The following is a 24,650-nucleotide window of genomic DNA, read 5'->3' on the forward strand; positions in this document are numbered from 1 at the left end:
TATCTAAATTGTTATTGTATTAATGTATTGGCAACCAAAATAAATGTGTTTGAGAGATGTTTGTTTCTATAATTATCATAATCTTGAGCATTGTAACAAGTATTGGATGATATCCTCTGGCTGCATATGTTGTGCATTATCCTTCGTCGTCCTTGACCTATATGTAGCCTTCAGTGCCTCTCCCATGTTGGGACTTCCCTTGCATGGTTCTCAGCAATAGCTTCTCTTTATTTCCCTGCACAGTCATTTCCATAAGTCCTTTAAGGCTTTATCCTTGCCCACTTACAGATCGATGTGCTGTCCCTTAACCACTTCACCTGCAGATGCCACATGTTTCCTAGCTCCACTACTAGTCTCGCGTCCCAACCCTAGCCCTCAAACTGCTTTGTGATATTAAATCTTGAATGAGTCACAACTTCCAGCACGTCAACTTGAATAAGACTAATATCATATTCAGCTCCCATTACAAACTCCAGTCCTTGACTTTTAATTCCATCTTTTTCCTTGACCACACTCTAGCTGAATCAGAACATTTCCAATCTTGGTATCCTTTCTGATCCCCGAGTTGAGTCTTAAACCCTGCATCCCATTCATCACCAGGACCCCTTATTTCCCTTTCAGCACCACTGTCCACCTCCAACCTGACATGTGCCTCTCAACAGCTGTAACCCTTATACGTGCTTATGTAATTTCCAGACTCGACTATTCCAATACCCTCCTTGCTGGTCTCGCACCCTCTTCCTCAAACCCAGTGTCCAAATCTCTCTTGCCTAAATACAGGTCCTTCTGACCAATCACCTACAGTGTTGCTACCTTTCACTGGCTCCCTGCAAAAGAATGGCCGAAAAATGCCAAGAGCATAAACACAAAGCCAGTTATTTGTGCATAAGGCTGATGGAATTTCTTGGCTCTCAGAATAACTGATAGTGTATGAATTCTTAATACGTTGGTCATATTTTGCCCACTTTTAATAGGGAAGGTAATCTAGATAAAACTGCTTTACATCTCTATTAAAATAATTGACAAAGGAATTTCTTATCAATGCATTAAACATTTACACTCTTAATATCACACAGCATAAAGTCCTTGCTCGTGGGAAGATGCCCCTGTTAAATGTCCTCTTAGTTGAAGTAAATGAATGTTAACACAATCTAACTTTAAATATTTATGTTGAAATCGCTGACATTTTATTGGTTTCATAAAGACGAGAGCAGTTAAACCAATATCTAGGAGGCATTTTAAATATTTAATAGCTGGTCTAGAGAAAAAGTGCAGTCAGATTTTTAAATAACTGGAAATGTGAACTGAAACTAAAAGAATTGGCAAATATGCAATGGATTGGTTTGCAGTTGGAGAGAATATAGATTTAATATTTCAGTTATCGACCCTTTATCAGAACCGGGGATTAGTCAAGTGCCCTTATAGGACTGAATGTAATGAATGGTTAAAGAACAAGAGTACGGATGTGCTAACTATAGAAAGCAGCAGCTGAAGACTTTAATAGCTAGTGCAAAGTCAGAAAGCTGGAAGAGATTAAAAAGGTGCTCGGTAAATGCATACAGCAGGTCAGGAAATGAAAAATCATTAGGCGAGTAAAAACAGCCTCAAATAGAAGTTGGAAGGAGGCGTGGGGAGAAGCTGAAAGGAATATGGAGGTAAATAGCAAAAGGCTGAAATTGCTAATCAGTGCTCAGCTCAAAGTGTTGCAGATGCTCAGGATGAAAATGAAATACTGTTCCTGTCTGCACTGAGCTGTGCTTAGAAGATAAATAGGGAAGATGAAATGCTCAGTATCTGGGACATCACTTGGAGATAGACATTGAACAAGTGATCACCCAACCTGTGTTGGGTCTCCTTAATATGGAGGAAATTGCACAATGAACAGCAAAAATAGGACTCTAGCTTGAAGAATGATCGAGAAAGATTTGCATTTACATAGCACCTCATTTACAACTCCTCAGAAACACCCTTATGTGAGACATTGCCTTCCTACTGCCATTATCAGGTTGTGTCAGGTTTATGGTTTGCTGTTAGTTCCTCCAGGCTTTTCATCAGTTTCTCCTCCTCTGCGGGTGTTGCTCTTGTTTGGGCCAGAACAAGATGAGTTGACACAGGTTTCCGATCTGATTGGGGGAAAAAAAGAGTTGAACACAGTATTCTTTGGGTATGGTAAACTGCTTGTGCAATACAAAGTGAGAAAACTGATGGAAAATTAAATGAAATATTAATCACTTAAAGGGCCTGCACAAGCGATGCCATTTTAGAGCATTTCGGAAGCTGAGACAGAATAGATGTGCACAATGAAACAATGTTATATATTGTGAGATTAAACTGTTGTAGTATAAAAACGTGGGGAGATGTGTTCTCCCTTGCCTAGTACATAAAATCGTAAACCACAGAAGACTCTTTGAAAGATCAATTTAATCCCACATCCCAGCTTTTTCCCATAACTCTACAAATTAGTCGTCATCAAGTACATTTCCAGTTGCATTTTAAATGTTCCTATGAAATCTGATTCTACCACCCTTTCATGGAGTGCGTTCTAGATTTCAAAACCCTCTGTGTGAACATACCCTAGAGACCAAGTAACAGCCTTATGCCAGGGTTCTACTAATGGAGATGAAAAAAATATTCAAGAATGCCATACATTAGCCATCTAAATCAGTGGTTCCTAAGTTTCTATACTATCAAAACAATTCATACTCCTATTTCATTGGATTTACTGAACAATGTTTCAGTGGGCAAGTGGTCAGTTTATAGAATAGGCTGCCTTGGGAGATGGAAGCAGTTAGTGTTAATTCAAATGCAAATTAGATTTCTTTCAGAAAATAACATTTTAGGATACAGTATATGTAGGGCCCTAATAACTTCACAGCCGTGAAAAATGCATCATGAAACGTGAAATCTTGGGTCTTTTGAAATCGGACATTTTGCAAAGTTTGCGCATTTTATTCATTGACACAAGGCTCACTTCGCTGATTGTTGGGCATGTTGTGAACATCGTGCATTTTAGTGATTGACACAAGGCTCACCTCGCTGATTGGTAGGTGAGGGAGGGCTTCTGTTGCGGTTTTGAGAGAAGCAGTCTCAAGTATTAGCAGACAAGTGAGAATGCCAGAATGAGCAAATCAAAAACGACCACAACCATTACTACAGCACATCAGGTGAAAGAATTGGAAGCCAAATTCTGCACACCGATGGTGGAATACTGCTTTGTACAAGCTGCAATGTTTCATTGGATCTCACACAGCGAGCAATGGCTCAGCACCAGTTAGAGTCTGCAAGCCATTGCAGCAGAAAAACAGTATCCGACATTGCACTTGCGAGAAAACAAACACGCAAAAAAAAGCACCCATTTCATCTCTCTTTAAGAAGTCGACAGAGAGCTCAGAAAATCACCAGCTGGTTACAATGGAACATGTGGATGCTTTTGCAGCCACCAACATTCCATTGGAAAAACTTGATCACCCAAAGCTGCGGGTATTCATTCAATGTAATGTGCAAAATGGTGGTTGCTTGCCAAGTGCATATAAACTACGAAAGGACTACCTTCTGAAGGTATGTGCTACACATTGTGAGGCGATGAAGTCTCAGATTGACGCATGTGAGTCTTTTGCAAATATTTGTGATTGAGTCCACCGATGAGCAAGACAACTATGTGCTGCATGTTTTGTTTGATTTTAAGTCTGGTAAGGCCGAAGATGTACAGTCAGGAAAGCTAACGACAATGATGCAGACTGCGTCCACTTAGAAGTTGTTAATTACACCACAGTTTCCCAAGCGATAAAACAGTTTCAAAATATGGTGAAGATTTCAACAAAGTGTCGGCTTTCATTAGTGACAATGCAACTTACATGACAAAATCTTTCAAATCTGTGCTCCAAGGTTCTGCCTAATGCTGTTCATATTACATGTAACGCACATATAATTTCTCTCGTCATTGAGCTGTGGAAAAGCGAGTTTGGCAAAGTCGACAAACTGGTCAACTATATTAAAAAGATCTTTAAACGCTGCCCGAGCCACAAGCTTCGATACAGGCAATGCATTGTAAATGCGGCTAAAATTGAGGAACAAAGTATCGCCCTTCCTCCAGAGCCAGACATAGTTTTGGGCAGTACATTATCATGCAACTCACCTGAAATACTAGACAGCAAGAGCTTACACTGGCACCAAAAACACAGGTTTTAACAGACATTGTAACCCTTCCAAACAATGCTCAACTTAATGAGGTTCAGTTTGTTGTCAGGAATACAACACGACTGATGGATTTAATCACTTGGTTTGATCTTGCCATATCACAATTCACAATGGATGTACTGTCCTGAGCTGAAGCACAGTCAAGTGAACAACACTTTGCCTGTGCTGCAGTTTTGGAATGCAGAATCCCCCACCTTGCAAGGCTGGCATGGTGCTGTCTGACAATTCAGACAAACTCGATGGATGCGGAGAGGGCTGTGTCTAAACATTGACAGGTGTTCACAGTGCAGTGACAGGGAATGAAGAAAGAGACTGTTGCTCCATGGTCACATTCAACCACAGACTTCACAGAGTAAAGAATGTGACTTTTTACAATAGCTTTTAAGTATACAATAAATGCCATTTGAAACCAGAAATCTCCCTCTTTCGTTTTAAATAGATCATTTTCATGGTTTGTTGCGACACTGTGAAATCCACAACTCTTAAAATGCTGTGACCTTGAAATTTGTTAAATTTGACAGTGAATTTGGTAGGGCCCTAAGTATATCAATAATTTGAGACATGTGGTAAGTGTAGCATGCTTAGCAAGAATGGTAAACTTTGGACCTATAGTTCCCAAAGCTCTCCATGACTGGGAGCTGGCGGGCAGCCATAAAGACAGGGCTAAATTGTGGCGAGTCGAAGAGACTTAGTAGTTGGCAGGAAAAAAGACAGAGGCGCAAGGGGAGAGCCAACTGTGCAACAGCCCCAACAAACAAATTTCTCTGCAGCACCTGTGGAAGAGCCTGTCACTCCAGCATTGGCCTTTATAGCCACTCCAGGCGCTGCTTCACAAACCACTGACCACCTCCAGGCGCGTATCCATTGTCTCTCGAGATAAGGAGGCCCAAAAGAAATGCCATTTGAAACCAGAAATCTCCCTCTTTCGTTTTAAATAGATCATTTTCATGGTTTGTTGCGACACTGTGAAATCCACAACTCTTAAAATGCTGTGACCTTGAAATTTGTTAAATTTGACAGTGAATTTGGTAGGGCCCTAAGTATATCAATAATTTGAGACATGTGGTAAGTGTAGCATGCTTAGCAAGAATGGTAAACTTTGGACCTATAGTTCCCAAAGCTCTCCATGACTGGGGTTTTCCTCATCTCATGTCTGGGTCTATTGTAGACTAATTCAAAGATATTGATTGCTCTGATTGTCAACAACTCCATTAACATTGCATATGCGACTTCCAGGACGGTAGAAGGTTTGCTGGAAGACCAGTTCCCTCATCTGAACGACTTGCTTCTTGATAAAGTACTGTGTGAAAGATCTAGGTTTCATGCAGGAAAGAGAGAACAAATGGTTAAAATATGCCTTGAAATAGGCCCTGGGTGGGCTGAATCAATCTCTCTCACCCTGGAAATAGAGGCCACTGGGTTGTTGTGCTGCCATGCTGGAGATAGCAAGCCACACCAGTGTATCTGCCCCCTGGGCTGCTGTCCTCAGTCTGTTCCTCATCTTTGTGTAGAAATCAGGCATGGAAGATCTCACAGCTAGGAAAAGAATACATAATTTTAGAATCAAATCTAGAGATTTAAAGTCAAACTGTGATCTACATCAGTGCAGTGAAAGCAGATTAGTTTTCTCAGCGAAAAACCACCATTTGGTATCATTTGACATTACCTTCTGTATCAGCCCAGCCAGGATGCATGGAAGAGAAGTGGATGTTCTTATATATTTTGGCCCATTGCTCTGTCATAACAACCTGTTGTCGCTGGGTTGGAAAGACAAGTTAAACACAAAAGAAAGACTCAGTGGAGGACAAGGTTTAACACGAAGCCCATAACCCTCAAGCTGATGCTCAGATTTAACCCAAAATGCAGAATTGGGAAGGGGATTTAAAAAGGTTTGTGTGGTCTGTAGACCTAACAAGAATGGATGTTCCACTAGGACCCAGAGTTAGTCTGATCTTGGCCAGGCAATTACAAACTTGTGCTGCATGATACTGGCAGAGCAGCTCCAAGTTTGTCCTCACATGGGGTACAGTGTACTGGAGCCAAAAAATGGTCATTTAGAAGATTGTTCAGTTATAAATTTAATATTGTCATAATTCAGAAATCTGCTAAGTGTTTGTTTACCTCTTCTATTGTCCTTTTAGATCAGTTAAGCTGTTTTCTTTTTGAGCATTTTTCTGATGATTTCTAAAACTAGGATTCCAAGTAGGGTACGTATGGATTTCATGAATTTCAAATCATAAAATAAGTGGAGTCCAGGGAAAGAAAAAGGAAGCTACAAAAAAAAATCTGACAAATGAATGCTCAGCCCTTCTAATTCTGGTCTTCTGATGAAAGGTCATGCATAGACCTCAAACATTAACTCTGTTTCTCTCTCCACAGATGCTGCCAGACTTGCTGAGTATTTTCCAACATTTTCAGTTACTATATTAGCATAAACTCCTTGCTTTTGTATTCTCTACATTAGCAAAGGCAAGCATCCCATCTGCTTTTTTAACAGCCTTCTCAACATGTCTACCACTTTCTGTATGTCCTATACATATAGTCCCAGGTTTCTGTTTGTGCACTCCCATTTAGTTCCTATTATCGCTCCTCTTTCTTCCTACCAAAATGTATCACTTCATGCTCTGCATTAAATTTCATCTGCCACATGTCTGCCCATTGTACCAGTCTATCTACATCCTCCCGTTACTATCCTTATTGTTTATTACATTTAAGTTTCATATCCTCTGCAAACTTTGAAATTATGTACTGTATACCCAAGTCCAAGTCATCAATAGATATCAAAAAGAGCAGTAGTTCTATTATCGACCCCTGGGGTATACCACTGTACCCTTCCCTCCAGTCTGAAAAACTATTTTGCACCACTGCTCTCTGCTTTCTGTCCCTTAGGCAATTTTGTATCCATTCTCCCACTTTCCCTTTAACCTTATGGGCTTTAATTTTGTTAACAAGTCAGTTATGTGGTACTTTGTCAAAAGCCTTTTGATAATCCATATACACATCAACCGCACTACCCTCATTAAACCTCCCAATTATTTCATCAAAGAACTCAATCAAGTTAGTCATATACAATTTGCCTTTATCAAGTCCAAGCTGACTTCTACTTAGGAGCCCATACTATTCAAAATGCCAATTAATTCTGTCCCAGATTACGGTGTTTAACAGTTTCCCCACCACTGACGTTAGGCTATTTGGCCTATATTTGCCAGATTTATCCCTCTTTTTTTTGAACAGGGATGTAACATTTGCAATTCTCCAGTCCTCTGGCACCATTCCCATATCCAAGGAGGATTGAAAGATTGCAGCCAGCGCCTCTGCAATTTCCAACCTTACTTTTCTTAGTAACTAGGATGAATTGATCTGGAAAGGGTGACCTTACTACATTAAGGACTGACAATCTATTAAATGCATCATCTTTATTTTTATTCTATCCAAAATTGCTACTACCTCCTCCATTACTGCTACATTGGCAGCAGCATCTTCTCTAGTGAGGACAGATGCAAAGTGCTTATTTAGTACATCAGTCGTGCCCTCTGCCTCCACAAGAAAGTACTTTTTATTGGTCCCTAATTGTCCCACTCTTCCTTTGACTACCCTTTTCCAATTGTGTTTCTAAAAGACTTTTGGGCTCCCTTTTATGCTAGCTGCTAATCTATTCTCATACTCTCTTTGCCTCTCTTATTCCCCATCTTAAATCTCCTCTCTACTTTCTATATTTTGTTTTGGTTCTTAGCTGTATTATGAACCTTATAATTGTCATAAGCCTCCTTTCAAATTCTCTGTCTTTAGTCAGCTTGGGAATGCTAGCTTTGCTTGTTTCCTTCTCCCCACATGGGGAATATGTATACTATGTAGTCAAACCATTGCCTCTTTGAAGGCCTCCCATTGTTCAACTACTGGTTTGCCTAGCAAGTTTCTATTCCAATCCACCTGGGCCAGATCTCTTTTCAACTCTCTGAAGTTAGGAGTCCTCCAGTGAAGTATTTATGCTTGATTGTTCCTTGTCCATAGCAATTCTAAATCTGATGATATTATGATCACTGTTCCCTAAATGCTCTCTCATTGAAACATGCTCCACTTGCCCCACTTCATTCCCCAGAACTAGATCCAGCATGGCTTCCTTCCTCATTGGGCTGTACACAGTTCAGGAATTCCTTCCCTGTCTTTTCCTTTCATACTGTTACCATCCCAGTCTACAAAAAGTCCCCCATTACACCACTCTGTAGTTACTGCAACTTTCTGTAAGTTGCTGGAACATTTGCTCCTCTGACTCCTTCCCACTATTTGGTCTATAGTATACACCCAATAGCATAATAGCTCCTCTTTTGTTCCTTAATTCTAACCAACTAGATTCTGTCTTTGACCCCTCAACTACATCATCCCTCTTCAGTACTATGAGGTTTTTTTGGATCAATACTGCCATCCAATGTTCCCTTTAAAATTTAGTTGTTGCGCATAGTTTTTTCAGCCCTTGATCCCTTAAGCTTTTTTGCACAGTCATGCATGGAACAAGGCCTGCACAGTACCTTCCAGACTGCTGCAGTTGCACACCTGTGCAGCTTGCTAGGAACATTGCTGCTACCCACCCCTGCTCTTTCTCCTTCCCTATTTTTCCTGAATACTTTGTAACCAGGAATATTAAAATCTCAATCCTCCCCTTCTCTGAGCCAGGTGTCTGTCATTGCCACTATATCATAGTCCCATGTGGTGTCTTGTGCCTGCAACTCACCAACCTTATTTACCACACTGTGCATTTATGTACATGCACTCTAAACCCCTCTTTGTCTGCTTCGCATTTGTCCCGTCTGATAACTCTTATTTCTGATTATTTACTCTAGTGTTACTTGCCTTTCCTAGTCCTCTGTGCACCTTGTTTCCCCTCTCTAATGTTTCATCCAAGTGCCCATCCCCCTGCCATATTAATTTAAATCCTCTCCCACAGTATCAGTAAATCTTCCCATGAGGACATTCGTCCCAGCTCTTTTGAGGTGAAACCCGTTCACCTTGAACAGGTATGTCCCGTTTGCCCCAGAACTGGTCCCAAACCCCTCCCTCCTGCACCATTTCTCCAACCAGTTGTTAACCTGTTTTATCTTACTATACCTATACTCACTTGTGTGTAATCCAGAGATTACCAACTTTGAGGTCCTGCTTTTTAACTTCCTCCCTCATTCCTGAAACTTTGACTGCAGGACATCAACCCTTTTATTTTCGATGTCATTGGTTCCCACATGGACCACAACTTCTGCCTATTCCCCCTTCCCCACTCAAGATGTTCTACATCCCCTCAGTGATATCCTTTACCCGGGCACTTAGGGAGCCAACATACCAAGCAGGACTCACATTTACAGAAACTTCTCAATATCCCTCTATCAAATCCCTTATGCCTGCTGCATTTCTATACTTTGGTCCTACCCCACCCTACCATGCAGTCATTTGCCCCATTGTGCTGTTGATGTGTTTTAGTCTGCACTCTCCCAAGGTGTCATCACCCTCACTAGTATTCAACATTGAAAACCAGTCTGAGAGTGCCACACTCCCAGAGGATTCCTGGACTGCCTGCCTCTCCTACCCTGCAGGATAGACACCCATTTACTATACTCCTGCACACTCTGTATATGTGAGGTGACCACCTCCTGGAAGGTGTAGTCCAGGAAGTTCTCAGCTTCCTGTATCCCCTGCAGTGACTTCAGCCACTTCTCCAGCTTAGAAACTCTAAGCTCGAGTTCGAGCAACTGGAGATACTTCATGTACATGTAGTTATCCAGGATATGTGAAGCATTCTCGAGTTCCCACATGGCACAGGAATTGCAGGCAACAGTCCCTGTTATCCTATCAGTTTGCTCGAATTAATTATGCTGATTATTTATATTTTTACTTTTGCCCTTTGGTTTGAAGTACTTCTCCCTCCTTCCCTCGTGCACTGAATTCCCACCTCAAATTCCCCTTTCCACTCTAGCAAGCCACTCCTAGTTCAGCAAGAAGCTCCTGTGCGAGTTGACAACCCTGTATTTATAAATAATTAAAAACAGAAAATGCTGGAAATACTCAACAGACCAGGCAGCATCTGTGGAGAAAGAAACAGTTAACGTTTCAAGTAAATGACCTTTCATCAGAATTCCACCTGTGTTATATATACACACAGCTCTCTTTCTGAAAACAAACCTTGTTCTGTGCATAGGCCATGGTCCCATCAAACCTCCCTTTCTCAAACTGCAAATCATCCACATTTAGTTTCTGGACCAACATTCCTCCTGACGATACGGTGATCTAGGAAATAGAGTATTTGATCATCATGCATCAACATGAAATTGCAAATATGTTTGGAGGGGGAAGAGGGAAGGGGCAGGAGATATCACAAGTCAAAGAACACTGAAGAAACTGTACTGCGGCTTATAACATGTTATGGGAAACACACTGAGCTCACCACTCTGGCATCTTCACATTTTTCTAGTAGAGGTACCAAAGCTGTAGTGAGAATGTACGTACCTGAGGAAAAGAGGAAACCCATTATGTAATCATTCGCAAAGGTCATTAATCCAGAAAGGGTCACCTGCTGTTTAGTCATTACTTAATACATTGGTTTTCTAGAAAGGCCATGAGGGAACTCCCTTATCAGAACTCGAGCTTGCTGTTTCAATTGCTGTACACATTACAACTCTTGCATATAGTACCCACTTCCTGTAACACTTTATATGCTGAATTTGTAATGGAAACCTCCTACATAAACATTTAAAACGGGGTTCTGTATGTAGCCATCTAATAATGGTAAACTATACGTAAACATTTCAGCATCACAGTTTAATGATGATCCAGTTGGCAAAATGTTCAAAATGCTTTTCGAAAGCAATGTTCAGCTAACCTTTACCCCTCAGTATTTGAAAATTATAATGTTCAAAAAAAGTTTAAACAAAACACACAGTACTTCCATTAAAGTTTTACTTGATGATCCCAATCTAGGCTTGAATTTAATATTGTTGAGGAGTTCTAGGAGCATAAGCATAATTTATCTGCAGCATTTAAGCTTTTCTCTCTAATAAAATCTATTGTTTTTCAAAGTTCTTTGAAGAAATGCTCGAGGACAAATTTCAAAAGCTATGTCCAGGTAAAATTTTGGTTGAGTTTCTTTAATTTACAGAGACCTAGTGTGAGAGAGAACATGGCAAAGCACATTTTATACATCTATTGTAGCTTTAGTTCAAATTCTAAATAACAGTGTATTCCTGATAAAGTAGTTTTGTACAAAAAATTAAATTATCCATTAATTTCAATTGAGCAATGTAAATAACCATGTGAGAACTTAAAGATTGAATTATCAGTTAATTTGGCTAAAGCAACTTCAACTTGAGAATTAGATCATACGCCTTAAATTTCAGGAAGTGTATTGAGCTGAAACACACACACATAGGCTTGAATTTTACTCCCCGTGCAGCCGCTTTGAACTCGGTGGCGTGCCCGCATTCGCTGGCCAACGCCAAGACCCTGCGATATTACTCGCGGGGGTTCATTACCATAAAAGTCGCGCGCCCCCGCCCCCGCAATATTACAGGGGGTGGGGGAGTGGCAAGACTGCTTGCTCCGTGTTGCATGCCAACACAGCTGCAGGCCATGTGTTGGGGGCCTATTTAAAGGGAAGCCAGTACAGCAGCTATGACTGCATCCAAAGAAGATTCCTGAAACACAGAGCAGTAAATTTAAAAGATATTTCGTTATGGAAAGAAGGCAGCGTGCCAGGGTGGCACCACGGTTCAGTGATGCCTCCCCAACCGCCCCCCTCCAGGCTGAGCACGCAAGGCGGAAAGTCCTCTTTCCCAGCGATAGCAGGAAGAGGCCCTCTCGCCTGACCAAGGCAGCCTGCCTGGAGGTGGCTCAGGAGGTGAGCAGCTGTGGTGCCATCCGGCGCAACTGGGTGCAGTGCCGAAAACCAATGAATGATCTGCTAAGAAGCCCGAGAGTAAGTACCAATGTCTATCAGGGCTCCTTTGAAACTGGGTGCACCCACGCAGAGTGGCATATGTGTACAACTGCTGTGCTGAAGAGTGGGAGGTTGGGTGGAGAGGAAATAAGCGCAGTGAATGGTGCAATGCATGACAGACGTAGCCTTGTCCGATGCTCAGGGAATGGCACCTACATGTGTGGCTCACTCAGTAGTGCACACCGAGTACCCCCCACCTTTGTGGCCAGCAACTATCTTTTGACATATGTCGCCCTGTTGACATGCCATTGTCAATATCTGCCCCTTTGCTCCTCCAGGCAAAGATGGCCCATGATTCAAGGGAGTCTCCCACACCGGAGAAGGTCCAGCTCATCTGCTTAGACTAATGTATGGCGAGGAGGGGGCCCTGCAACTGGCACCAAGGCAGCAGGCACGCTCATTCAGGCAGACTGACATCGGGCTCCAAGGTGAGCAGATGTCCAATTGAAATGAAAGATGGGCACTGTGGACTGTTGGTTCAGTAATGCAATGCTGCTGACATTGTGAAATGTGTTACATCAGAACTGACAATGTCCTCTTCCCGTTGTGACTTCCAGGTGTAAGAACGGAGTCGAACCCGGCTGCACGCGTGCCATCCACCACCTCGAAGGAAGAGCCAGACTCCGAGGAAGCAGCGTCCCAGGACACTAATGCACCTTCCACCAACACAGATACTGTCACCATGGTGGGTATCCGTCTGGTTTTAGAGTGTGGGTCACAATCTGGTGAAAGCACTGCACACACACCCGAACAGCTGACTGAAGCTGAGACAACCATGGCCCCTGACAGTCGGAGACCTGTGAGTGGCCAGGCCCATGCTGAGCCCCAGGCTACTGATAACCCTCTGCTGTCGACAGACCAGGGCAGGCCGGAGGTGTTGGAAAAGTTATGGAAACTGCAGGCGGAGATGCCACAGGCCATGCGCAGCCTCGAGCAGACGATAGGAGATCCATCCACGCCATGACTGCTGCCATGTCACAGGCATATGAGCGCCTGGCGTCATCCATTGAGGTGGCAGCGGCCTCGTGGTGATCCAGAATCAATCGATATGCTCAGATCTGCTATCCCTCGCCGCTACCGTCACATCCATTGAACAGTGGCTAGGCGCGATAGGGACCAGGGGCAGGGAGAATGCCCCTGCTCCTGGTCCCTCTCGGGAGGGCAGAGGGGTTCCATGGAACTCTGAGATGGAGGAGGTGAGCCAGCGGACTATATCTGGGGTTCCCCCCTCCAGACAATTCCAATGTGGGTGCTGGCCCTTCCGTCTGTGAATGGCGCTCCAGCAGCCGTGACAGCTGAGGAGGGTTCTGTGATGACGCAGGATCCTCCCAGCCCGCCGGGGCCCTCCAGGCCTCGTGCACACAGAGGATGACTGCTGAAGTCATCCACAGCAAAGGGGCAATCTGATCAGCAGCCTTCCTCCAGTCAGGCTGCTCGCACGGAGGTTGCACTGAGAAGGGGCACTCGCAAGCGTTTAAAAAGAGCACACTGACACAAATGGGACTGCACGGGTGTCACAGCAATATAAATACTCCTTGCACTAAACCTTATTCACCAACATGTGTGCCCTGTTCTCATGTGTGAATGATGTGTGCCAGCATGGAGCACCAATGTCACATCCCTTGCTCCGTTGGCCCCCCAGGAACGCTAATGTATGCAGTCGACCTATTGCCATGCCACCATATCTCATGAGCCTCTCAACGGATGCAGTGACATGGACCTTGGCTCAGTCAGCTGCTGGATCTAATGGTTTACACTGACATGCTGCAGATGTGGACTGTTACACAGCAGGTGAGCGAGGCCAATGTGTGGCTTCCAGAGCTCATGTTGGCTCATATGGAGCAGAGAGGCTTTGACTGCTCAGGCACTGCCGTTCATCCCTAGATCCCTGCTAGCCCTGCATGCGGATCCTGGGTGGCATCTGCTCTCCCATGCACCTTTCTGTTCTAGGTCCTCATTGTCCTCATAGTCCGAAGATGAATGCAGTTGATGTCTCTCCTCATCATTTCAAGGGTGCCCCCTGTTGGGTGTGTATTTGTGCAGACTACCACAAGCAGGATAAAAAGGCCATGCCCTTTTCTGCCCATAGTACAGGACACCACCCGATCTATCCAGGCATCGGGAGCGCATTTTGAATATGCAGATCGCAGGCTCAATGGCAGATCTATCAGCTTAGTGGCTGACATTTTTTCTCTCCTCTACAGCAGTGGTGGGGTCTCACTGGTGTCAGGAGCCATGTTTGCAAGGGCTCATGTTGGCTCATATGGAGCTTCTTGTCTCCAAGAAGCCACCCCTCAATATGAGCCAGTTCAGTGAACAGCGGTGGCAGCTGGGACTGGCGCAGGACCCAGGTGCAATGGCAGCTGCCTGAGAAGCGGTCACAGATTTGCATGAAGCATCTCCAGTGATCACATACCAGCTTCACCTAGATTGAGAAGATTTGAGCTTTCAAGGCAGAGATCGATAGATTTTTGTTGGGTAAGGGTAGCAAAGGATAAGGAGCAAAGGTGGGTAAATGAAGTTGAGGTCAGCCATGATCTAATTGAATGGCAGAATAAGCTTGAGGGGCTGAATGACCTATTCCTGGTCTAAGAGATCTCTGCAAACATGAATGGCCTACTCTAGCTGTAACAAATAATGCTGACAATATGCATCTTCTCCAGTGGTGACAGTCCCCCGAACGATTCCCCTTTTCCACACTCTCCAAAACTCAGACATCCCTTGCAAACAGTTCCAGCTTAATGGCGTCTTCAATACTTCTCAGTTTGAATGTGTTTCAGGTCACAAAACAAAAGGTTGTTGCCTTTGGAAGTCCTCATGAGCCCTGGGGTCCCCACTGCCTTGGAGAAATAAATTAATTAATAGCAGCAAATCGGTTCCCATCCTTCACCTATCCCTGCTTTGCAGTCCTCATGAACCCTTGGGTCCTCGTGATGTATACAGGGAGTAGATAAAATAAAATGGCCTCCTATAAATATTTTTCACTGCCTCAAAAAAGTATTTTATTGCCCAGTACTCTGCAACTTTCTGGAAAGTTTATTTTGCCCTGCTTGGATCTAGTGTCATCTTAAATTGAGAACTAAATGAATGGTGTCATCCACACTCATGGATTCACAAAAAATACTTTGTATTTTTACCTCCTATAAAGAAATCCAGTGACTCATTACTCCCTGCTCCCCCATCCTGCAAACAACCCAAGCATGGAGCCATTCTGGTTCCGGCTGCTACCACTGAGCCTAGGCTGATACCTGGTCGCTTAAAAACCAACAATCTTCCATGAAAAATAAAAGACTTCCAGCTTTAATGGACACCCTACAGGGCTTATACATCCAGTCCTGCCTGGAAAACAAATACTTTGTAAGTCAAACATGAAGTTTGTGGCAAACATTAACTGAATTACAGTAAGGCAATAGTGACCAGATGCTCACCCAGGCCTTTCCTTCCAAAAGTAGCTCGAAACGTCTCTGCATTATGGCAGTCAAAATGGTAGAGGGCAAAGTACACCAAACCTTTCACATCAGATAGCTCATAGCTTACCCAAGGTATTTGTGGCAAAGTTAGTTTCCAACTGATCTGCAGTCAGCTCTCTCTGATTGATCATACACCCCGCATTATTGATCTAGCAAAGAGTTCAAAACAAACGTTAATTTGCTTTCTTGATACTCAAACATTGTCAATGAGTTCAACACAAGAATTCACAGATTAAAGGTTAGCTTTCTGTGCAGCCTGTGGTCATTACCAGTTGAGTTTTTAAACTTTGATTACAATATAGACTCATTAAGGCTTACATGCCTATTATTGATCATTTCAATTCCATTTCAAAACTCAAAGACTCAAAGCTGCTTGCAGGAATAGGTCATTCGGCCCCTCGAGCCTGTTCTGCCATTCAATTAGATCATGGCTGATCTGTATCTTAACTCTATTTACCTGCCTTGGATACAAGCCTAATCTATACAACTCTTTTTGCCTTTGTATCATTCGGGTGAATCTGCACTGCACTCCCTCCAAAGACAATATCTCCTTCCTGAGATGTGGTGCCCAGAACTGAACACAGTTACTCCAGATGCAGTATAACCAGAGCTCTGAACAGCTGTAACATACCTTCCACCACATTAAATTCCATCCTCCTTGAGATAAATGCTAACATTTTATTAGCCTTTTAAATTATTTTTTTGTACCTGTCCACTAGATTTGAGTGATTTTTGTGCATGGACTCCTAAATCTTGCTACTTCTCCACAGTTCCCAGCTTCAACCACTTAGAAAACACTGATCTTAGGTCCAAAGAGGATGACTTTGCAGTTTTCCACATTGAACTCTAACTGCCATAGTTATGCCCACTCACTTAATCTATAAATGCCTCCTCCGTCCCCCACTCGGCTCCAACAGGGTGGGTAACCACTCCAATTATATCAGAATTATTTTTCAGAGAGTCACAAACAGAAATCAAGTCCTTCCTCCACCGTACTGTGTGTGAATAAGATGCCTAATTCCAACACAGCTGAATATTTTCCATATAAATAGCAGGAAAATGGCATCTCAGACAAGTCCACAGGGTTGAAATTGGTCTTGGGCAATAATGCAAAATGGGCAACAATGATTTGGATGCCTGTTTTACACACAGACCAATTTTTTTTTCCATTAAACTTCTCTTTTCCCTTCTCCCCGCCACCGCCTACCCCCCACCCCACCCGACTAAAGGCCTGCCATCCAACCCGAACCTGAAGGGACCCAACGACATGTGTTGGGTTCGGGGCGGGTCGGGTTCGGGTCGGTTCGCTCTTCCGGGTCCGACTTTCAGGCTCGGGTCGGGCCGGGTCTGTGTCGGACACACAAAGTAAGAATTGCATTTTGCTCTGCTGTTAAGTGTTAAAAGTAAAAAGCCTACCTGAGCTGGGAGTCCGGGACGTCAAGGAGGGAAACTCTGCGTCTGCGCAGTGAGTGAGTGAGCATCTCTATGACATCATTGTGCTCATGCTGCAGCTTCCTGCAGATTCGGAATCGGAAGGTGGGTAAAGTGAACATTCCGGTGGTCAGGTTGGGCTCGGGTCGGGTCGGGCACGGGAATAAAATGAGGGTCTCGGGCCGGGCTCGGGTCCGATGTGGTTCTGTCGGGTTCAGGTCGGGTTCTTTTCCCCTCACCTGAGCAGACCTTTACCCCCCACTATAAAAGACTCCTTGCTTTTTGTCATGCAGTCACCTTTCCTAATGTTTCCATTACTACTCCCTGTCTGCTTTACCCTATGTGGAAATGCCTTGTGATACATTTTTAACTTTAAAGGCACCACAAAAATGCAAATTTTTTTTATTCATTCTTGGGATGTGTGTGTTGCTGGACAAGACAGCATTTATTGCCCATCCATAATTGCCCTTGAGAAGGTGGTGGTGAGCTGCCTTCTTGAACCGCTGCAGTCCATGTGGAGTAGGTAGACCCACAGTGCTGTTAGGAAGTTCCAGGATTTTGACCCAGCGACAGTGAAGGAACGGCGATATAGTTCCAAGTCAGGATGGTGTGTGGGTTGGAGGGGAAGTTGCAGGTGATGGTGTTCCTGTGCATCTGCTGCCCTTGTCCTTCTAAGTGGTAGAGGTCACGGGTTTGGAAGGTGCTGTTTAAGGAGCCTTGGGGAGTTGCTGCAGTGCATCTTGTAGATGGTACACACTGCTGCCACTGTGGTGGAGAGAGTGAATGTTTGTGGATGGGGTGCCAATCAAGAAGGCTGCTTTGTCCTGGATGGTGTCGAGTTTCTTGAGTGTTGTTGGAGCTGCACCCATCCAGGCAAGTGGAGAGTATTCCATCACACCCCTGACTTGTGCCTTGTAGATGGTGGACAGGCTTTGGGGAGTCAGGAGATGAGTTACTCGCCTCAGGATTCTTATCCTCTGACCTGCTCATGTAGCCATGGTATTTATATGGCTACTCCAGTTCAGTTTCTGGTCAATAGCAACCCTCAGGATGTTGATAGTGGGGGATTCAGTGATCGTAATGCCATTGAATGTCAAGGGGAGATGGTTAGATTCTTTCTTGTTTGAGATAGTCATTGCCTGGCACTTGTGTGGCACGAATGTTACTTGCCACTTATCAGCCCAAGCCTGGATACTGTCCAGGTCTTGCTGCATTTCCACACTGCTTCAGTATCTGAGGAGTCGTGAATGGTGCTGAACATTGTGCAATCATCAGCAAACGTCCCCACCTCTGACTTAAGATTGATGGAGGGTGATTGATGAAGCAGTTGAAGATGGTTGGGCCTCGGACTCCACCCTGAGGAACTCCTGCAGTGATGTCCTGGAGCTGAGGTGATTGATCACCAACAACTACAACCATCTTCCTTTGCGTTAGTTATGACTCCAACCAGCGAAGAGTTTCCCCTGATTCCCATTGGCTCTAGTTTTGCTAGGGTTCCTTGATATCATACTCGGTCAAATGCTGCCTTGATGTCAAGGACAGTCACTCTGACCTCACCTCTGGAGTTCAGCTCTTTTGTCCAGGTTTGAACCAAGGCTGTAATGAGGTAAGGAGCTGAGTGACCCTGGTGGACAATTGCAATGAAAGGTTAAAAAAAAACTTACCAAAACATTCAATTTGTCATTTTCTTGTTGGAATTTATCCACAAACTCCCAGATCATCTTGGGCCTTGATAGGTCAAGAATATGGACAAAAACCTCCTTTAAAAAAAATGATAAAGCCATTTGTCAATTTTTAATTGAAACCAAGCAGCTCTCGAAATTCAACTTTCTTGAACCTAGACTTTTGCTTTTGGGGTGGAACAGCATGTTCATGACGGATATCCACCTTTTCCCAGCATCTCTCTATAAGGAACACCAAGAGTGGCTCAGGTACCCTCTTGCAGAGGAAGCCCGAGAGGAGTAGAGAAAGTGTAGGGGGGTACTTAAAAAGTAATTAGGAGAGTGAAGAGGGGACATGAAAAAACACTGTCGGACAAGATAAAGGAAAATCCCAAGGCGTTTTATAAGTATATTAAGGGCAAGAGGATAACTAGGGAAAGAGTAAGGCCCATTAGGGGCCAAAGTGGCAATCTGTGTGTGGAGCCGGATGACAGAGGTGAGGTTTTAAATTATTACTTTTCATCTGTGTTCAATATGGGAGAAGGACAATGTAGGTGTAGAGTTGGGGGGGGGGGGGGTGGTGGGTGGGGTGAGGGGGGGATTGTGATATACTTGAACAAATTAGCATTGAAAGGGAGGAAGTATTAGCTGTTTTAGCGGGCTTAAAAGTGGATAAATCCCCAGGCCCAGATGAGATGTATCCCAGACTGTTATGAGAGGCAAGGGAAGAGAGAGCAGGGGCTCGGACACAAATTTTCATATCCTCTCTAGCCACAGGAGAGGTACCAGAGGATTGGAAGACAGCGAATGTGGTACCATTATTCAAGAAGGGTAGCAGAGATAAAGCAGGTAACTACACGCCGGTGAGTCTAACATTAGTGGTCGGGAAACTATTGGAAAAAGTGCTGAGGGACAAGATTAATCTCCACTTGGAGAGGCAGGGATTAATCAGGGATAGTCAGCATGGCTTTGTCAGTGGGAGATCGTGCCTAACAAACGTGATTGAATTTTTCAAGGAGGTGACTAGATGTGTAGATGAGGGTAAAGCAGTTGATGTAGTCTACATGGACTTCAGAAAGGCTTTTGATAAGGTCCCGCATAGGAGATTGGTTAAGAAGGTAACAGCCCATGGGATCCAGGGCAATTTGGCAAATTGGATGCAAAATTGGCTTCGTAGCAGGAGGTGATGGTCGAGGTTTGTTTTTGCGAGTGGAACCTGTGACCAGTGGTTTACCGCAGGGATCGGTGCTGGAAACCTTGCTGTTTGTAGTGTACATTAATGATTTAGACTTGAATATAGGAGGTATGATCAGTAAGTTTGCAGATGGCACGAGAATTGGTGGTGTCATAAATAGTGAGGAGGAAAGCCTTAGATTACAGGACGATATAGATGGGCTGTTAAAATGGGCGGAGCAGTGGCAAATGGAATTTAATCCAGAGAAGTGTGAGGTGATGCATTTTGGGAGGACTAACAAGGCAAGGGAATATACAATGGATGGTAGGATCCTAGGAAGTACAGAGGGTCAGAGGGACCTGGTGTACTTGTCCACAGATCCCTGAAGGTAGCAGCACAGGTAGATAAGGTTGTTAGGAAGGCATATGGGATACTTGCCTTTAGTAGCTGAGGCACAGAATATAAGAGCAGGGAGGTTATGATGGAGCTGTGTAGAACGCAGGTTCGGCCACAGCTGGAGTATTGTGTACAGTTCTGGTCACCACACTACAGGAAGGATCTGATTGCACTGGAGAGGGTGCAGAGGAGATTCACCAGGATGTTGCCTGGGCTGGAGCATTTCAGCTATGAAGAGAGACTGGATAGAAACATAGAAAATAGGAGCAGGTGTAGGCCATTCAGTCCTTCGAGCCTGCTCCGCCATTCATTATGATCGTGGCTGATCATCCAACTGAGTAAACTGTTCCCGCTTTCCCCACATATCCTTTGATCCCTTTCGCCCCAAAAGCCATATTTAACTCCTTCTTGAAAACATACAATGTTTTGGCCTCAAATGCTTTGTGGTAGTGAATTCCACAGGCTCATCACTCTCTGGGTGAAGAAAGTTCTCCTCATCTCAGTCCTGAAAGGTTTACCCTGCAGCCTTAGACTATGACCCCTGGTTCTGGACTCCCCCACCATCGGGAACATCCTTCCTGCATCTACCCTGTCAAGTCCTGTTAGAATTTTATAGGTTTCTATGAGATCCCCCCTCACTCTTCTGAACTCCAGTGAATATAATCCTAACTGACTCAATCTCTCCTCATACATCTGTCCCACCATTCGAGGAATCAGTCTGGTAAACCTTCGCTGCACTCCCTCTATAGCAAGAACATCCTTCCTCAGATAAGGAGACCAAAACTGCACACAATATTCCAGGTGTGGCCTCACCAAGGCCCTGTATAATTGCAGCAAGACATCCCTGCTCCTGTACTCGAATCCTCTCGCCATGAAGGCCAACATACAATTTGCCTTTTTTACCGCCTGTTGCACCTGCATGCTTACCTTCAGCGACTGGTGTACGAGAACACCCAGGTCTCACTGCATATTCCCCTCTCTCAGTTTATAGCTGTTTTAATCTGCCTTCCTGTTTTTGCTACCAAAGTGGATAACCTGCCAAGCATTAGCCCACTCACTCAACTTGTCCAAATCACCCTGAAGCCTCTCTGCATCCTCCTCACAACTCACCCTCCTACCCAGTTTTGTGTCATCTGCAAATTTGGAGATATTACATTTAGTTCCCTCATCTAAATCATTAATATATATTGTGAATAGCTGGGGTCCTAGCACCGATCCCTGCGGTACCCCACTAGTCACTGCCTGCCATTCGGAAAAAGACCCATTTATCCCTACTCTTTGTTTCCTGTCTGCCAACCAATTTTCTATCCATCGCAATATACTACCCCCAATCCCATGCGCTTTAATTTTACACGCTAATCTCTTATGTGGGACTTTGTCGAAAGCCTTCTGAAAGTCCAAATAAACCACATCCACTGGCTCCCCCTCATCAACTCTACTAGTTACATCCTTGAAGAATTCTAGTAGATTTGTCAAGCATGATTTCCCTTTCGTAAATCCATGCTGACTCTGCCCGATTCTACCACTGTTCTCTAAGCGCTCCGCTATAAAATCTTTGATAATGGACTCTAGAATTTTCCCCACTACCGACGTCAGGCTGACTGGTCTATAATTCTCTGCTTTCTCTCTACCTCCCATTTTAAATAGTGGGGTTACATTAGCTACCCTCCAATCTGTCGGAACTGTTCCAGATTACAACAGATTACCTGGTCATTAACTCATTGCAGTTTATGCAAGTTTGCTGCTTGCAACCTGGCTGCCGCACTTCCTACATTACAAGTGACTACACTTCAAAAGTACTTCAGTGCCCATGAAGTACTTAGGGTCATCCCCAGGCACAAGTTCTTCTCTTTCTTTCATTGTTTATTTTTCAGGAATTCAGGATCAACAAAGGCCCACGAAATTCACATTCCGGTAAATCACATGCTAAGCCTAGGAGTAATGAAATGAGAAGTCACTAGGTTCCTGCTCCTGGTCACTGAGCTGTGACTTCCACTGAAAAGTGCCACTGTGGAAAACTAGCTAAGGGAAGAGACTCAGGTGCTCCAAATGGCCAAATAAGCTGACCACACTCTCTGTTGGGTTTCAAAATGAAAGGATCGTTGGTTAGGCGAGGCTCTGAGGGTGGTTGGCATATGTGGAATTGTAACCCTATTCAGAAGTGGTTATGTTAGTGAACTAGTAATTCTGAGAACACAAGTTCAAATCCCTCTTGGCAGTTTGAGAACTTGAATTGTTTTTGAAACAAAAAAGTGACCATGAAGCTGTTTGTTGTAAAAACGCAACTTGCTTTATTAATGTCCTCTATGGAAGAAAACCTGCCATCCTTACCTGGTCTGGCCTATGTATGACTGCGATTCCACAGCAATGTTATTGACTCTGAAGTGGCCACTCAGTTGTGTCAATCCACTTGCAGCAGTTCAAGAAGGTGGTGACCCACCATCACCACCATCTTCTCAGGGCAACTAGGGATAGACAATAAATGCCAGCGATACCCACAGCCCAAGAGTGAATCTTTTAAAAAGTTAATAAAAACAAACTTTCAGCCACGTAATCTCCACAAGTCTCATAAAATTGTTCAGCATTAACTGCTTTACCTCATTACTGGTCTCCTTCACAATCTCAGCTTTGGCCTCTTCAGCTCGCTCTTTATTTCGACAAACAAGGTGAACGATTCCCCCTGAAAGAAGCCAAGGATATTATTAAGTAATATATTCAGAATACCAGATAAAGGGAAAGTACTGGAATTCCAGTAATATTTTTCTATCCAAGATTATTGGAACATATGATGTAAGAAAATGCTGCCCTTTCTTGCAGTCTTCACAAGTTATAATCAATCCGATTTTAACAATGCACCTGTAAACCAGTGTCCACAATATATATATTGGACAGATTCTCAAAGGATTGATGAGTTCTGCAGTTTCACAGCTCAGGAGAACTTTATTAAACCAGTCAAGCTATGCTTCCGATTTAAGGTCAAAATTTCACAGCCTTTTAACATCCTATACACTTGATCTTCAAAAGCACTGAAATCTGAAGAAAAAAGTAACTATTCCCTAAGTTGTAAAGATAGGATTATTGTACTCAATGATAAGTCCTCCAGTTGCAAGTGCAATAAATAATTCTGTGCAGTTTCAGATTACCTCAACACTATGCACATTTACCCTTTCACTGGTTCTGGTTATGAACTTGCGTATTAACTAACGACTCTGTTGAGCTACACTTTGTTTATGTGCCTTTCATTTATGAACATTATGCAGTATAAAGAGAGTTCTACATTTCACAATTTGTATAGTTAATGCTATCGGCAATGCAGTTTGTTTAAATTAAAACTAGAAGAATTTGCATTTCTATCCTGCTCTTTAGCTGCAAGAAAATATCTCAAACTAGTTCATATTAAGAAGGAGAAAAAGATTGTTTTCAGGTTGGCAAGCTGAAACTAATGGAGTGCCACAGGGATCAGTGCTGCGGCCTCAACTACTTACAATCAATATCAATGACTTGGATAAAGGGACAGAATGTATGGCAGGTGCAACAGGCAGTAAAAAAGGCAAATGGTATGTTGGCCTCATAGTGAGAGGATTCGAGTACAGGAGCAGGGATGTCTTGCTGCAATTATACAGGGCCTTGGTGAGGCCACACCTGCAATATTGTGTGCAGTTTTGGTCTCCTTATCTGAAGAAGGATGTTCTTGCTATAGAGGGAGTGCAGCAAAGATTTACCAGACTGATTCCTGGGATGGCGGGACTGATGTATGAGGAGAGATTGAGTCGGTTAGGATTATATTTGCTAGAGTTCAGAAGAGTGAGGGGGGATCTCATAGAAACCTATAAAATTCTAACAGGACTTGACAGAGTAGATGCAGGAAGGATGTTCCCGATGGTGGGGGAGTCCAGAACCAGGGGTCATAGTCTAAGGATACGGGGTAAACCTTTCAGGACTGAGATGAGGAGAAATTTCTTCACCCAGACAGTGGTGAGCCTGTGGAATTCACTACCACAGAAAGCAGTTGAGGCCAAAACATTGCATGTTTTCAAGAAGAAGTTAGATAGAGCTCTTGGGGTAAAAGGGATCAAAGGTTATGGAGGTAAAGCGGGAACAGGTTACTGAGTTGGATGATCATGCATGATCGTAATGAATGGCAGAGCAGGCTCGAAGGGCCGAACGGCTTACTCCTGCTCCTATTTTCTAAGTTTCTATGGTTGCTAAATTTGCTGATGACACAAAGATAGGTAAAAAAGTAAGTTGTTAGAGTTAAAACCAAGGACTAAGAAAGCAGACATAATTGAAGTAACAGCACTGCATTTAAAATTGGAAGAGGGAAAAGGCAATCAGATGATAATTCA

The 24,650-nt window shown here is 43.7% G+C and overlaps 1 protein-coding gene across 2 annotated transcripts in view; it reads right to left on the minus strand.

The window, feature by feature from the left end:
- Positions 1 to 950: 950 nt before the first annotated feature.
- Positions 951 to 24,650, minus strand: part of dhrs12 (dehydrogenase/reductase (SDR family) member 12) — a 48,120-nt gene continuing 24,420 nt past the window's right edge. The window contains exons 3-10 of one of the 2 annotated variants that reach the window (XM_068040340.1): positions 22,902 to 22,984; positions 18,738 to 18,833; positions 15,710 to 15,791; positions 10,625 to 10,686; positions 10,363 to 10,467; positions 5,864 to 5,954; positions 5,596 to 5,733; positions 951 to 2,123 (exon numbers count right to left, since the gene is read on the minus strand). In XM_068040340.1, coding sequence (XP_067896441.1) covers positions 2,002 to 2,123; positions 5,596 to 5,733; positions 5,864 to 5,954; positions 10,363 to 10,467; positions 10,625 to 10,686; positions 15,710 to 15,791; positions 18,738 to 18,833; positions 22,902 to 22,984 — 779 coding nt within the window. In that variant the 3' untranslated portion in view covers positions 951 to 2,001. The remainder of the gene's footprint in view (positions 2,124 to 5,595; positions 5,734 to 5,863; positions 5,955 to 10,362; positions 10,468 to 10,624; positions 10,687 to 15,709; positions 15,792 to 18,737; positions 18,834 to 22,901; positions 22,985 to 24,650) is intronic. The other variant, XM_068040341.1, reaches the window with a different exon arrangement.

The sequence above is a fragment of the Heterodontus francisci genome, chromosome 10, assembly GCF_036365525.1.
Source record: "Heterodontus francisci isolate sHetFra1 chromosome 10, sHetFra1.hap1, whole genome shotgun sequence".
In the NCBI taxonomy this organism is placed as follows: domain Eukaryota; kingdom Metazoa; phylum Chordata; class Chondrichthyes; order Heterodontiformes; family Heterodontidae; genus Heterodontus; species Heterodontus francisci.